Here is a 16,883-nt window from a genome sequence, read left to right as displayed (position 1 = left end):
CTTCTGTACAATTATTTGTCTGTTTGTGTTTTTATTTTTAGCCAAGGCGTTTTCAGTTTATTTTTAGTCTAGGAGTTTGACTTTCCCTCTGGTATCTTTCGTCCCTCTTATATTAAGTTTAGTGCGTCTGAAACTCTATTTACCTTTAGCAGGTACTATAAAACCCCAAAATTAAGGAGCTGGTACCTTAATTGACCTTAAACTATTTATATTTTTATCAAAGAGAACTTAGGTTATAAATCATGAAGGTACCGATGTACTGACTAATGAGTTGATAATATTCTTGGGACCTATAGACTCCTTTCAAATGATATTTGTGAAGTTAAAAATATATCATACACTAAGATCTTCTTTTACTCAAAACCATACATTTCAAACGGTATAAAATACGGAGATGTGGTATGATTGCCAATGATACAACTAGCTACCCTAAATCTTGAGGACGAGAATGTAAACAACAACAGGTCACCAAAAGGCCTTCAACAAAAAAGTAGCAACACTTTTAAGGGCAGCACCACCAGTGTTATTCACATTTTAAATGTCTAATACGTGTACTATTGCATTAACGAATACATCATATCTCGTAATATTCAAAAACTACATTTTGTAGAAAAATGTCCAAAACATAAGAATTCTAAAACAGTATACCAAACATCATGTCGTGTTGTATATTTCTTAATGATGATATCGTTAATGACAACATATCCTTATGTAAGACAATATCGACGGAGAACTTAATCTAGAAAAAGACAATCTACCAACGATGCATGATTGGAGACGATTACGTGAACAATAATTAATGTCATTGTAAGCACTTTTGGCTATTTCATGGCGGCCTGTATGTATTTTTTAACAAAGCTGCATAACCCAGAGAAATATACCGACGTTCGACAGGATATGCAACGTTAACAAAAATACGTTGTAGTCACATCTTTAAATTACATCCAAAAAAAGGCAACAGTAGTATACTGCTGTTCAAAACTCGTAAATCCATGGACAAAAAACTAAATCTGGGTAAGAAACTAAAACTAATGGAAACAAATTATATATAAGAGGATAACAACGACACAACATTAACATGTAACACACACAGAAACGGACTAAGCATAAGACAAAATCCGATGAGAATAACAAATATTACATCAAAACCAAATACCTGAATTTGGGATAGAAAAGTACCGTGAGACGTCTTATAGTAATGTGAATTCACACTCAAGTATAAGAGAAAACAAATGACACAACGGAAACACGTTAAAATGTAACACACACAGAAACGAACTATAATATAACAATGGCCATATTCCTGACTTGGTACAGGGCATTTTAAAAAAAAAAAAGATGGTGGACCGAACCTGGTTTTGTGGCATGCCAAACCTCGCACTTTAACCTCGCAGATATAACATTAAAATGACAAACATAATAATACAGGACTACAATACAAATAAATATGAGAACATATTAAACAAAGAAACACACGAATAATAGCTAACAAAAGGCATCAGGTTTAAAATTCAATATGCCAGAAACGCGCCTCCTCCACACAAGACTAACCAGTGACGCCCAGATATAAAAACTCGAAAGTCAAAACAAGTACAAAGTTGTACAGCACTGAGGATCAAAAGTTCAAAAAGTTTGTGCCAAATACGGCTAGGGTTTTCTGTTTGGGTTAAGAACATCATAATTATTTAGAACAATTTATGCTATTGCAAACAGTAAATTTTATCAAATGAATATAAAAGATATACATGATAAAACTGAAGTATTAACTAATTACAGAAGCAAAACCCGAATACATTACATAAACCAACACAAAAAATAAACACACCCGACTAAGTCAAAGCCTCAGCGCAAAAAGTGAAAAAAGTGACGTCACATACGAAGTGGTGAAAAGGCACAAAAAATACGTCACATTTGAAATTCTGAAACAGCACACAACGCAAATGACGTCACATTTGAATGACACATTGTTTACTTATATTTCATCACAACAATCCTATCTTCATCGTCATCACCATACACTTGTACAAACAGAAGTTTTGTTCTTTGATCATAAGCAATATATCGAGGTGATATAATGTCACCACATGACGCCAAGATCCTACCGTTTCCATTGAGAGTGTTTAGTTGATAAATAGCATTCCGCCGTTTACTTGCAAGTATCAATTTGTCAAGATCTGGAAGAAAAAATAAACCTCTCGGACTTGTAAACTGTTCAGACCATTTTTTCTCTCCCTTAAAATCTATACACGTGACAGCCCTTTTACTCATTGCAGAAATGTATAAACGCTGGTTTGCTTTGTCCAACGCAAGTCTAATAGTATGTCCAGTAAAATAGGCATATTGTTTAGCTTCGTGTATTTTATGAAGGCAGACACCGTCTATCGTTATGATTAGTATGTAGCCATCTTCGCGTTCATCTATTTCTACTGCAAATGTGTTTTGATTATAAGTGATACTGAAAGGTTTTCCATAAGAATGCATATCAAGTTTGTATTTCATTGAACTCGAGAGGTCTTCAGATTTGACATCGAAAATTTGAATTTTCCTATCATGTGGAAATGTGACAGCAAACCTACTATCAAACATCCTAGCTATTCCTCTTGGTTCACCAGCCAAAATGATCGGAGCAAAGGTCTTTCTGGTTTTTACCACTGACAATATTCTAATACTCTATTACTGTAATCAGCTATAACTATCCTTTCTTCATCTAGGATGACAAAACCACAAATCCTAGTTGGAACATGTAACTTGTCTACTGGTATCGGTATTGTAAAACTCTGCTCTATATCCTCATCCATTTTAATAATGCAGTGTTCGCAATCTTTTTTATTTATAGCTTCACTATCTATCAATAAAGGTTTATGTACATGTTCGCATAAACATTGTGTACACAGTAGTCTTTTGCACTGAAAACAAACTTTGATAGGATTACCAGTACTGCATGTCATAAACTTAACACTTTGGCTGTCTGTCTCGATATGTTTTACTTGAAAAATTGTATGAGACGGTGCTTCCTTGACATGGTGCTCGCAACAGGATTCGCAATAAACATCTTTACACTCAAAACAAAATGAAAAGGCTGTCATTTGATCACATGTTTTACAACAACAACTCTTCTGGTTCAGGGTTTCATCATTCAAATCTAAAGTGTACAAAGGTATATTAATAAGTCTGAAAATAAAACCGAAAAGTGTCAAAATTAGATTTTTATGTTGTCAAATATTTGTTACTCAACGTGATTTGAGAGGCTAAGAAGAATTTAGAAGATGATATTCACCGCATAAGCTAACAAAACCTTCAAATAGACTTATTAAGACGGGATATAGTTATACTACTGTTGTCAGGTAATTAAAGATTGCATATTTTGGCGTTAATATTGATTCACTTTAGGGTCTTTGCATCGGAACTAAACACATTTATTTAAAAAAACCAGTTGTTGGCATGACACGGGTTATGTTCTTCTCATATATGTTATGATGGTATGATACTAAACCCCTCACGGGGAGGATTGTGCCTGATATTCATATGATGAAGACATAAATTTTCAATCAGTTTAATTGAAGTCTGGAGCTGGCATGTCAGTTAACTGCTAGTAGTCTGATGTTATTTATGTATTATTGTCATTTTGTTTATTTTTTTCGTTACATCTTCTGACATCAGACTCGGACTTCTCTTAAACTGAATTTTATTGTGCGTATTGTTATGCGTTTACTTTTCTGCATTGACTGGAGGTATAGGGGGAGGGTTGAGATCTCACAAATATGTTGAACTCCGCCGCATTTTTTGGCGCCTGTCCCAAGTCACGAGCCTCTTCTGCTGAGTGTCATCTTTATTAGCATTAAGGTTGTTATTAGTTTAAATGCTGTCAATTCAGTCATGGTTTATCTCGAGAATGTATTTGAATGTCTAATGATGCATTTGTTTATTCTATCATATCCCATGTATTTACATTTTATTTTTATTAGAAACTATCTGGAATCATGACGAATGTTTTCATAATTCATTTGCAAATTAAAGCATATATTTTACATGTTCAGAGATGATTTAAAATATAATAATATTGTATTTCAATATATCAGTCTCTTTTTTAAAATGAATCGGTCTACTACATTTAAACTTACACACCTGGGAGTAAGGGTTCTCCATCATCATTTTTTCGAGATCTCATTTTAGTAACATCTGAAAAATATTTTAAAAGCAATAATAAGTCCTCTATTTACTGTATGTTGTGTTATTCTTTCCATTAGTTTCTTGTGTTTTTTTTCCGATGATTTAATCTAAAACCCATAACGACATTACATGCTGCACAGCTTACCGTTTGAATCCAGTTCTGTGCAACAAAATTTACCGTTCGAAAAATAAACGAAACACCTACAGCAGAAGATAAAGCCATTAAAAGAATTAAACCGTTCAAATTAGAGTAATCCTTTATCTTCTACAATGAAAGGAGTAGGTCCGGTAAGGGCCGATTTTTGCCCTAAATTTCAGGTTCATCTGACGAAAGATTTTGGACTCTTTTTAAACACTTAAGTGTCTATTTCAGTTGATTCAATTAGTTTATGTGAACAATTTTAACTGAGTTACTTATTAAAAACGTTCTGATTTAAGATTAAATATGAAAAATCTATCAAATATGCCCAAAATGTCTTTTATTGTCAAAAAATTAAATTGGCCGCATCCGTGTTCATCCTCAACATTTATATACAAGTATGTTATGTATTATCATCAAATGCAACTTACACTTCAATATTAAGAATGAAACCAAATGCGGCCACTTTCCTTTAAGACGGATACCGGTTAAAATTTAACTGTAATGCTAAAATTGTGAAGATTACAGTAATTTAGCATGACTCAATGACTTAATCTTACCTGATATACATGCATTGTCTTGTCAAAAACAGCCCATATTTATGTAGCAGAAGCATTCTACTTTCCAAAATATAATTAAAAGTTTACATTTTAACAATTTGGTAAATCTGCTATATTTTGGGGCCAAAAAGGGGTCTTACTGGACCTTCTCACTTGTCTACACATGGTTGAAAATATTATCACTTGTAATGTATCAGTAATGAACTTTCAGTCAGTTTAATTGAAGTCTGGAGCTGGCATGTCAGTTAACTGCTAGTAGTCTGTTGTTATTTATGTATTATTGTCATTTTGTTTATTTTCTTTGGTTACATCTTCTGACATCAGACTCGGACTTCTCTTGAACTGAATTTTAATGTGCGTATTGTTATGCGTTTACTTTTCTACATTGGTTAGAGGTATAGGGGGAGGGTTGAGATCTCACAAACATGTTTAACCCCGCCGCATTTTTGCGCCTGTCCCAAGTCAGGAGCCTCTGGCCTTTGTTAATCTTGTATTATTTTAATTTTAGTTTCTTGTGTACAATTTGGAAATTAGCATGGCGTTCATTATCACTGAACTAGTATATATTTGTTTAGGGGCCAGCTGAAGGACGCCTATCGATATTAACTTACTAAACAAAGGCAACAGTAGTATGCTACTGTTCAAAAGTCATAAATCGATTGAGAGAAAACAAGGTTACAAACTAACACCGAGTGAAAAACATAATTATGACAGAAACAACAAAGTGCAACTAAATCAAACGACAACATACATAGGAACGGACTATTTGATAACTACTGCCATATTCCTGACTTGGAACATGACATTTTAAGAAAAAAATGGTGGGTTGAACCTTTTTTTTTTTTTTTAATAAAACGTATATCTTAATTATAAAAATATAAACTAAATAATTTGCAAGCCATATGCACGATGAAATTTATCGGTATTTTGTGTGTCTAGACGCAATCTAATTTACTATCAAGATGACCACCGAAGACTGCCGACGGTCATATTATCCAATTTAAAATTAAAAGTTAAAATATGTTTTACTTATAAAAAAAAGAGTTTTGGCAGATCACGTCAGTCAATCAAATAGTTTACAAATGTTTATCTTTCAATATTGACATTCTCTTTCATTCAATAACTGCAAAAGCCTCATTCATGCGTAATCCATCTCTATCTTAGTGGGTTAGATTGAAGGTCAAATGCATACGAATTAATTGATGTCAAATTATTCACACGCAAGTGAAATATTCATCATTGATTTATCTTAGCATATTGTGACAAAACTGAAGCCAACTGGCTACTAAAAGCGAAAAGTTATTTCACCATTTCACTTTCATTACTTTTTTAACAAAACATAATCAAACGTTGTTATGACTCATAACTAATTCCCCTTTAACACTAGTCTTGATTTTAATATTTTGATTTTCAATGGTCTGCTTGTTGTTATGTAGCACATGCTATCTTCTCGGTCTTTGATGTGATTGGTGTGCTCAGTCTTTAGCTTTCAGTGTTGTGTTTTGTGTACTGTTGTTTTTGTTTTGTCTTTTGTTTTTTATAGGTTTTTTTCATTTTATTTTCATTTTTGTTTTCGAGCTAATAGATTTGAAAGTACCTAGTGCATCTTAATTTTGGTCTTTTTTCGCTAGCTGATATTAGCTATTATCCTTTAGATATTCGATGAGTATAAAAAAAAAGAAGATGTGGTATTATTGTCAATGAGTCAACTCTCCACAAGAGACCAACATTACACACACATTGACAATTTAATGTCACCGTACGGCCTTCAACAATGAGCAAAGCCCATACATCATAGTCAGTATACAAGGCACTGACAATGTAAAACAATTCAAACGAGAAAACTAACGGCCTTATGTATGTACAAAAATTAAAACAAACGACAACCACTGATTACAGGCTCCTGATTAGGAACACAGACACATACATACAGAATGTGGCGGGGTTAAAAATATAAGGGGGATCCCAACCCTCCCCTAATCTGGGACAGTGGTATAACAGTACAACATTAGAACGAACTATAAAAATCAGTTGAAAAATGCTTAACTCATCCGATCGACAAAACTACAAGTGGACGTGGATGGGTACTTGTACATCCTAAAAACAAAAAGACACTAAGTACAGATCTAAGAGTACTCGCAACTAACATACACTAGTTCAAAGCCTCTAACAACTAATAATAAATCATGCATCTAAGACTAAATGAGAATATTTGAAAACAATAGCTCGTATAGACTTCCTTTATAATAAACTTGCATGGTAAACAAAATAAATACATTTGGATAACATTCCCCCTTACCTGTTCTCCAGTTTCTTCTCATATTAGTGTGCTCTTTCAGTTTCTGACAAATCTTTAAAGTGATGACAGTAACAATTATAGATACAATAATTGTTGACGAAACTGTAATGCCTATAAATTTGGTACAACGTGTGTCTACAAAATATTTAAGATTTTTTTAAATTATGTTTTTAATTTGTATTTATTTTCGTATTTTCTCTTTTAATTGCCAATTGTTTTTTTTTGTTATATACAAAATGAAAATGTCAATTACCAATCTAAAAAAAAAAATATTCAAAGTACATCTATTTTCGGGAAAAAAACCACCTAGCGTATTAAAATTTCTTATGACGACTTGTAAAAAAGAAAGAAAAAAAAGACATGCAACAGTTGAAACTTTGAAATAAAGTAAGATGTATTACATAAAGGGTCAATACAGCATTTAAGATATCACATAGTGTCAAACACATAGAGCCCATCATACCTGCTGATTTAATATATGTAGTGACATCGCAATTATTGTGGACGTCAAGTAAATCGAAATCATGATTCGTGCCATGACTGCATTTCCATGTACCAGTAATGTTATTTTGCTCTATTTTATCGACAGTTAACGTCGTTATATTGGTTGATAAATCTTGGGACGTTCTCTTGTTTGTGCAAATCCCCTTGAGTTCTGTCCTGACTGGTCCGAAACATTTTGCTACCAATTTGTCTGATGGATCAGTTATTTCAACATCAAATTTTAGCTCCGAAACATAGCATGAAATAACTAACGTGTTGTTAATATATACTCCTTTCAGGCACACATGTATCTTGCTAAAGGTAAAACCTAATTAATAGAAACATAATGTTTGTACAAGTTTTACATCAATAAAAATGAGATTGTATGAAGCAGTGGTCGTTCCTCTTAGTCATCCAATTGTCATTCATAGTTTGTTCATTTTTGTTGGTTGGTTTAGACACAGATAGACTCCAAAGAAATAAATACCAATGTCTCTAGAGAGTTGAAACACAAATAATTTGTATCGGTCAACCAAGTTGTGATCGTGATCGTAAGACTTAAGAAGGGTCAATTTCAGTCGATTTTCCTCATATCTCGATTTAAATAGTTACTATGACAGGAGGTCAACCTGTTAAAAAAGTCTGTATAGTATATATATATATATATATACTATAGATAATTGAGTTGATCTGTAACAATAACATCTCCATGCCTTATACATCATATACTTTAGTACGCCACTAGATTAAAACTGACGAGGAAAGGTAACACACGCCCACTGAAAGCTTTATTATAGTAGAGCCCAGGTGTTCGTGTGGTCTAGCGGGACGGCTGCAGTGCAGGCGATTTGGTGTCACGATATCACAGTAGATTAGGTTCGAATCCCGGCGAGGGAAGAACTAAAAATTTGCGAAAGCAAATTTACAGATCTAACATTGTTGGGTTGGTGTTTAGACGAGTTGTATATACATTATGTACACAGCCATGTATCACCACCATTGATGGCGATCCAATGGATAATTATGTTGTAAAGTTGTCACTGACTCAGACGTACTTATAAATAGAATTATTTTCTGTGACTGTATCTTACATTAATTTGTAGGATCCTTTACTATAGTTATTGAGCTGATCTGTAACAATAACATCTCCATGCCTTATATATCATGTACTGTAGTACGCCGCTAGATTAAAACTGACGAGGAAAGATAGCACACGCCCACTGAAAGCTTTATTATAGTAGAGCCCAGGTGGCCGTTTGGTCTAGCGAGACGGCTGCAGTGCAGGCGATTTGGTGTCACGATATCACAGTAGCATGGGTTCGAATCCCGGCTAAGGAGGAACTAAAAATTTGCGAAAGCAAATTTACATATCTAACATTGTTGGGTTGCTGTTTAGACGAGTTGTATATACATTATGTACACAGCCACGTATCACCATCCTTGATGGCGGTCCAATGGATAATTCTGTTAAGACTAATTATATGTTGATAAAAAGATATTAATGCAATACGATGGATCAGAGGGTATATTACTGCTGACAGTGGTGGGAAGATGACATAATTGGAGATGTGAAATACTACCGTTTGTCATACCGTATATAAAAAATGGAAGTTGACATAAATGAACAGGTTAAAGCATTCCGTTTGGCATATATATATATATGTGTGAAAATGAGAAGTTGACATAATTGGAAAGTTGAAATAATCCGATTGTCTTAATGTAAGATTGGAAGCTTACAAAATTGTAAAGTTGAAATCATCCCGTTTGTCATATATAAAGATACAGTACGGCAGCTTTGTGAAAAAAATGTGCACATCCTGCTAGAAGCATGAAATTTGGCATAGACCTTCCTAAATTATTACTCTTTTATTTCAGATAGAGAGACATTTGAAAAAAAGATCTCACTTCCGGTAAAATCTAAAATGGCGGACATCATACTTAAATCAGTGCAATATCAGAGGTTAGTGTGTGAAAAGGTGTTTTTATAATGCTGCTATAATAATATTTGGTACAAACCTTTGTTATGCACTACTTTTGGATATATTATATAGATAATATGTCTTTAAAAATCCTACTTCTGATAAAATCCAACATGGCGGACATTGTACTAAAGTAAGCTTATGTTTTAGGGAGGGTGATTGAAATGTGTTTTGATGTATTGCTACTATCATTAAATTGTACAGGAACCTTTCTTTGATGCTGCTTACGAATACAATGTATAAGACATATGTATTTAAAACTGTTACTTCCGGTAATAATCAAATGGCGGACAAAGAAATATCATTATTTTATTTTGATATTCAACTTTTTTTCAAAATGTAAAGAATTTTTTTTTGTGCTAGTCATTAAAACTTTTGGCTTTACGTTATCCTCTTAACCACTTTTTTCTATTCTATTGTTAATGTTTAAAACAAAGTTAACACTTCCGGTAAATAAAACCAATATGGCGTAAATTTCAAAGATGAGTCCTTAGTTCATATCTTCAATGTAGAGTTTTGGATAGATTGAATAAATTAAAATAAAATCATTTAATAAGTGCTAAAACATCTTTAAAATTACTACTTTATGGCCACAAAAACATGTTTATTCACAATCGGAGAGCTGATTTTCCACATTTAACAAGACCGTGGTATTGTTTCTTACATCAATAATTTACAAGCTACTGATAAGGTGAAGAGGCCTCATAAAGAGTTGTCCAAAAGGGTTCCAATGGATCATATTTTCCCTTAGCCATTCTTAAGCGTCTGGACTAGTAAGCATAGGAGCCAATTACAAGCTTGTTACTCGTCCACACCTGCCATGGTATATTGCACGTTTTGTATGCTGAAAAATCTAGACCGAGTCGTTCAAATAGCCTCATTAGCGTCTGGACTAGTTAGCATAGGGAAAAAAATCAAAGCGTGTTACTCATCCACACCCGCCATGGTATATAGCACGTTTAACATGCTGGAAAACACTAGACCGAGTCGTTCAAATAGCATCAATAAGTCTTTTCTCTTCCAAAAACATGTTTTCTTCCTTTGTAAAACCCATTTGATAAGTTTGTTCGATCTTACTACAAAACCACGTATCGTTTTATCAATGACATTATCAAATCAATAATTGGTGATGTTGGCTGATCAATCATCATTCTAAATCATTCGGTCACATCTTCAAACGCCATCCATATCAATAACGAAGTTCTATTTCAAGTAAACGTGCATTTAAAGGTCATGGATATATTTATATCTAAAGCTTATCCGACTTCCAAATGCAAGTCAAAGTTCAGCAACATGAGTATCGACTGTTCGAGTCATTACTCAGTTAAGTCTGTGTATCACTGCATCAGACACATGTATCTTGATTCTAGTATAAGCTTCTTATGTTAACATGGGGCTAAACTTGAAACACCATCATGTGGTGGATAACACAGAACATCTTGCGCATTTGTAACTACAACTATCTTTTTTCTCAAAATCAATAGAGCAATCTCCTTTTCCCCTACATGTAGCTCTTATTTCTTTTAGCAGCCTTCAAACTACCGGTATTGTCTATGTACGCATCCGAGACTACATTCACTTTTGTTACAGTTTCTTCAAGGTGTTTCATAACAAGTATGCCGTTACCTTAAAAAAACCATTAAACTGTTTCAAGAGTGGATGAAGTCTTGGATGCATATGGTAGTTGTAGCAACACATGTTCAGGATATTCTATCTTAACCACCACGTGATGTATTTCAAGTTAAGCACCATATTCACAATAAAAGGCTGACACTAGAATCATGCTGCATGTGTCTGATGCAGTGAAACACGTTAAACGAATCATTATCATTGAACAGTCGTTACCGTTGATGCTGTCATTACTGTTTCGCTATTCCGTGACATAAGGGTAGACGAACTATGGATTGTGTTTAGGAATGGGGAAAGCTGTGGATAAATATCTATCAATGACCTGTCAAATGCACTACCGAAGAGAAATCACACACACACACATTATGATCCATGTATTTACCGGTTGTGATACGGTTCTTTGGTTGCTTGAAAAGGGGGAAAAAGACTGCGTGGTGACATTGATGGCATTTGAAGATGTGACTTTTAAATAAAGAATTATATTTGATCCGCCTAAATCACCGGTGTTTACTGTAAGATCGCACAAACTTATCAGATGGGGTAAGCATGGTTAACAAAGCAAGACATAATTATTTTCGCAAAAGGGAAGGCTGATTGAGGCTATTCCCTCAACTTAGTCTAGTTTTTTCCAACATGCAAAACGTACAATATACTAAGACACGTGTTTAAGGGACGAGCTTGAAATAAGCTCTTATGCTACCCAGTCCAGGCGCTAATCGATGACGAAGGGACAAAGAAGATCACTTTTAAAAAATCTTGCAGATGCCTCATAATTTTGTCAGAAGTTTGCACATTGTGGATTTAAGAAAGGTTTCCGCGGTTGTTGTTTATGTGGAAAATCAAGTCTTCCATGCCTTGCGTCGTGTGCATGTGGAGGTGACTGGGAATTAACATGTTTTCTGGCCAAATTGTGGTAATTTTTAAAATGTTTTAGTACTTAAGTGATTGTATTTTGTTTAATCTATCTATCCAAAACTCTACATCGAAGATATGGACCGAGGACTCATCTTTGACATTTACGCCATATTGTTTTTATTTACCGGAAGTGTTTACTTTGTATTGAAATATCAACTACATAATATGGTTTACAGGATAACTAAAAGCCCAAAATTTTATGACCACCACAAAAAAAAACCACTTTCTTTATCTTCACATGTTGAAAAGAGGTGGACTATCAAAATTAAATAGTGATATTTCTATGTCCGCCATTTTGAATATTACCGGTAGTAAGGGGTTTTAAGACATATGTCTTATACATTGTATCCCTTAGAAGCATCAAAGAAAGATTCCGGCACAATTAAATGATAGTAGCGATACGTTACCTAAAACACAAATAAGCTTATTTTAGTACAAAGTCCGTCATGTTGAATTTTACCGGAAGTAGGGTTTTTAAAGACATCTAATCTATATAATATATCCAAAAGTATTACGTAACAAAGGTTTGTACCAAATATTATTATATCAGCATGATAAAAACACCTTTTCACACACTAGCCTCTGATATTGGACTGATATAGGCCCGAGACCACAATTAATTCCTCTATCATTTCTTTATAACGTTTTGTAGCATTAAAAAAAAATTGCCTATTCTTTTTGTCTAATTTTTTGTGTGTGTAATGTACAGTACAAGTCCAAAAATATATGCAATTTTCAGCAAAATTGCATGATTACATCATACAAATTTAGCCAATACACATCCATACCCCTATAGGCAAGTCAAGAGATGTTCCGAAAAGTGTAAATATAACCTTTTTGAACCTGGCTTAATCACTCTTTCCTTATTAAAATCAGTAAAAATAAAACATCCAAAAGTTTATTTCAGCTCTCTTCTTTCATTTCCACCCCAGAAAAGCTAAGAAATGAATGAGAAAGGGAAAGAAAAAAAATAAAGAAAAAATACACTATAATTAAAGGGAACTATATTCGTGAACAACGAAAAGCGGGGTAATTAATTGTGGTCTTGGGCCATAAGTATGATATCCGCCATTTTGGATTTTACCGGAAGTGAGACATTTTTTCAAATGCCTCCCTATCTGAAATAAGAGTTGAGGAAGGTCTATGCCAAATTTCATGCTTGAAGTAGGATGTGCAAAATTCGTCTGAAATATGCTTGTTACCGCTGGACTGATAGAAAGTTGTCATAATTCATAAATTGAGATCATTCCGTTTGTCATATATGTCGACTTTTAAATTTTTAGCATTTTCCAGTATGTATGTGTTTTTTTAAAGAGATTTGCCATACTGAAAACAATTATCAGACGAGCAGTTTCATTCGGTCATTACATTTTAATCTTTTGTAGCCGAAACGCACGACTCGGGTACAAAATTATAAGACTGGCATTTCTGTTAACATTGATATTGTCAAAGTCATAAATTAACTGTTTACAAAACAAAAAATTGTTCGAAATACTAAGATTTTAAAACCCTGTCAATAGATTACTAATTACCTCAGCTGTATATGGCAATACATTTTGGTATTTTTGGTCTTCAAGCTCATTAACTACCTTTGCTATACGACCTTTTCACTGTTTGGAATCAATCGTCATTGACGAGTCTTTTGTAGATGGAACAAACGTATGGTGTACACAGTGTTTGATGGATTCAGGTAGCACAATATAAAGTTTTTATACCTCCAATTCCCCAGTTTTTAAACCCTGTAACTTTCTATTTAATGCTTGAAAATTTACAAAAGTGATATTCATGGATAGCTAACAGTTTACTCGTTCAAGTTAATGCAATGTTAGTATTGTACAATCCATTTTGTAATCAATTATAATTTTAATTGTGTCTACAAAATTTTACAAGAAATTTCTACTTTCAACTGAAACTAGCTTCTCGATGGATACCCGAGAGAATTGATTATATGTTGTTGCTAGAGCCATTATCTACAAAAGGGTGTCTCAGATTTTAAATAGAAGGTATAAATCAAATTTTACACCTAATCAAACAATCTCTTCATTTTTGTGGTAAGGATGTTAACACTTATTACAGATAATGGCATATGATAGCAATAATGTGAGACACTCTTTTGTAGCTCCTACTGTGTTGATTAAGATAACGTTAGAATTTCTTGTGTAATTATAGAGATGTCAGACCTAAATTCATTCAAGTGAACTGACAAAGATGTTGTCATTAATTGCATAATAATTGATTATATAATGATTGCATATCAAAACTATGGCATTTATTTAAAAGATTAATCTTGGTTTTTTTACAAGAAAGTACGATTTAAGAGTACTTGCAGTTACTGACAGCTAGCTAAAAGCCAAAACAATTGATATTAAAAAATCATGCACCAGAGACTCAAATCAACTAAAAAAACATCCCAGGGTTTTAGTATTTCAACTTCATGAACAGTAAAAGAAGAAACGACTTGTGCAATGCCACAAATACATGTATCGACAGACAGTAGGATACTATGTGTTCCTGTTTTTCAAATACTTTAAATATGATTGGGTGATTTAAATACGGTATGCTCATATAATTGAAAAAAAAACAATGCCTTAAAAAATAATATCTAATGTATTTGTTTACTGCGTTAATTTAGAATTTGTCAGAAGCTTCTTCTGATACTGAAAAGAGGATACAAACAGGACAATGGAATATCAGCCGTTCAAGACAAAACAGACAACACGATTGTCTTTAAACAATATACATCAGAATCGTAATGATTTAGCAACATTATGAACCTTACCTAAAACCAGGAGAAAGCTCAGGTATATAGAAATAGTTAGAAGTTCGTTATTCATTATAACGCTGGTATTTATTTTAAATTCGGTCAATAAATACTATTGGGGTCAACCATTACACACATATTTCATATCGGTCATCAAAAGTCTAATAATGTTGGCGTCAAAAAACTTTTGAAATATTTCAAGAGGGTGTTTTGTTCAAAATTTACATTGTCAGCAGGAACCCTCTGTCAATGACAGCATGATTTATAGTAAACTCAACTCTCGAATATCGCATCAACTTGGAGATGTTTAATCCATATTCATGCACTAATAATTTCGATAGTTAGTTTTTCGTTCCAATTGTTTTTAATATGTTTGATGACGATGACCCACTCAGGTTTCGAGTAAAATATTCTAGCAAGATAAATACACTACTAACACTAATAAAAGCAATGCCATATAGGAAAGAGATCAATGTGTAAGTCCATACTTTGGAATTTTCAATGTGGATCTGCTATGTCATTCTTAAAGCGGAATTTAATCCCGTGCTTATATGACGGTATGGTTATTTCGCCTGCATTGCATCAAAGTCCATAAGACACGTGGTTGAGTAGCATACAATTTATAATAAAGTTTTCGTTAGTTGTGATGTATTTCTTCGATGACTTAATCAAGGACTTTTTTATCCAGAGGAGTGCTTCGCAGGCATGACACTTATTATTTGTTATTTTTATATGCAATACATGATGCCGTACATAATGAGATATGGATGGCATATTTATTTTGTAGACATATCGTATATATTTGGGGTTGATATATACATTTTTTTAAATTTCAATACTATGGGTTATGTAACTGACAATCAAGCACAGCATGTGTTATGCATAAGATGGATTTAACCAATAAAGAATAAATGTCGATCTACCCTCAATTAATTGGTACTATATGTAATTACAGGAGCGTGATGTAAACAAAATCATCAGTGGCATATCAAATGTTTGTAGTAGGCTAACGACAAGTCAACTTATAGACTTAGACATGCTAAAAACGACACGATTTTAATTTCAATTAATCTTACCTAAAATCATTGGTATAAACAACAATAAGAATGTTGATTTTAACTCCATTTTGATATCTTATACGACCTTGGCAGACAATCATAAGACGTAATTTAAATTGTAAACATACCCGATCACCTTAATATTGATTTTATAATACACTTGCCACTACCAATATTTTAAACATATTCATAATTATATGCAGATGCAAAGTAAATTTTTATTTACACGAAACTATTGCAATATAATGACAATCAAAACCGAAAAACTTTTAAATTAAAACCAATTACAAGTACACTTTTACAAGTACTAGTAATAGAACTTGTATATTCGATTTTAGACTGTTCCTTTTAAGTATATTCATGTTCTTAAAAAAGAACAGTCCAAAATCGATCTTTTTCCAAAAGAATTCCTATTTAAGTTTCAGTTTGACTCGCTATAAGCGACATTTACAGGACGGTAGTAATTTAATCTAATAATGCAATAGGAAATTGGAATATTTTTATATTTATTTTTATGAATATATATTTCACCTACTCAATTTGTTTTAATATCTTTCTAGAATTAACAATAATTTCATGGTCTTATTTCTATCATTGGTTTCCACTTGAATCTGTTCCGTAGAGCACTGGTTGGGAGAATTGAAAAGAAGTAAGCAGTATAAATGAAATTCACTTTCCGCCTAAACAGATAATTTCTTTTCACTAAATAATCAATACTATGTGACTTTGTTGAACACATCTATTCCATTTAACTTTAGATAAAGAATACAATAGATACAGTTGACTTTGCCTAATAGCATCTTGAATTAGACCTTGAAATTGACAATGAGGGTGGATTAAAAACAAAACTTAACGACGAAAGAGATGAGTTTAGCTTTCCAATTGTAAAC

At 33.1% G+C, this 16,883-nt stretch overlaps 1 protein-coding gene across 2 annotated transcripts; it reads right to left on the bottom strand.

Annotated features, from left to right (window-relative positions):
• Positions 1–1,681: 1,681 nt before the first annotated feature.
• LOC134707611 (uncharacterized) lies at positions 1,682–16,128 on the bottom strand. Of its 2 annotated transcripts, none has more exons than XM_063567552.1 (5): positions 16,012–16,128; positions 7,632–7,979; positions 7,169–7,303; positions 4,126–4,179; positions 1,682–3,171 (listed from the first exon to the last, which is right to left on the bottom strand). In XM_063567552.1, the coding sequence occupies exons 1-5, from the start codon at positions 16,058–16,060 to the stop codon at positions 3,143–3,145; spliced, it is 615 nt and encodes a 204-aa protein (XP_063423622.1). In that variant the 5' UTR covers positions 16,061–16,128; the 3' UTR covers positions 1,682–3,142. The 2 variants fall into 2 exon arrangements, with proteins under 2 accessions (XP_063423622.1, XP_063423621.1); XM_063567551.1 differs by having other exon boundaries at positions 1,682–3,142.
• Positions 16,129–16,883: the final 755 nt, after the last annotated feature.

The sequence above is a fragment of the Mytilus trossulus genome, chromosome 2 (assembly GCF_036588685.1).
Source record: "Mytilus trossulus isolate FHL-02 chromosome 2, PNRI_Mtr1.1.1.hap1, whole genome shotgun sequence".
Classification (NCBI taxonomy): domain Eukaryota; kingdom Metazoa; phylum Mollusca; class Bivalvia; order Mytilida; family Mytilidae; genus Mytilus; species Mytilus trossulus.
This window is presented reverse-complemented; position numbering and strand designations above follow the sequence as displayed.

Bases quoted from the DNA above. Each gene is read 5' to 3' on its own strand.
- LOC134707611 (XM_063567551.1), bottom strand. From the start codon at position 16,060: ATGGAGTTAAAATCAACATTCTTATTGTTGTTTATACCAATGATTTTA. The intron at 7,980-16,011 runs GTAAGATTAATT...TCTATTAATTAG, and splicing joins GTTTATACCAATGATTTTAG to GTTTTACCTTTAGCAAGATA. The intron at 4,180-7,168 runs GTAAGGGGGAAT...AATATTTTTCAG, and splicing joins GAGAAGAAACTGGAGAACAG to ATGTTACTAAAATGAGATCT.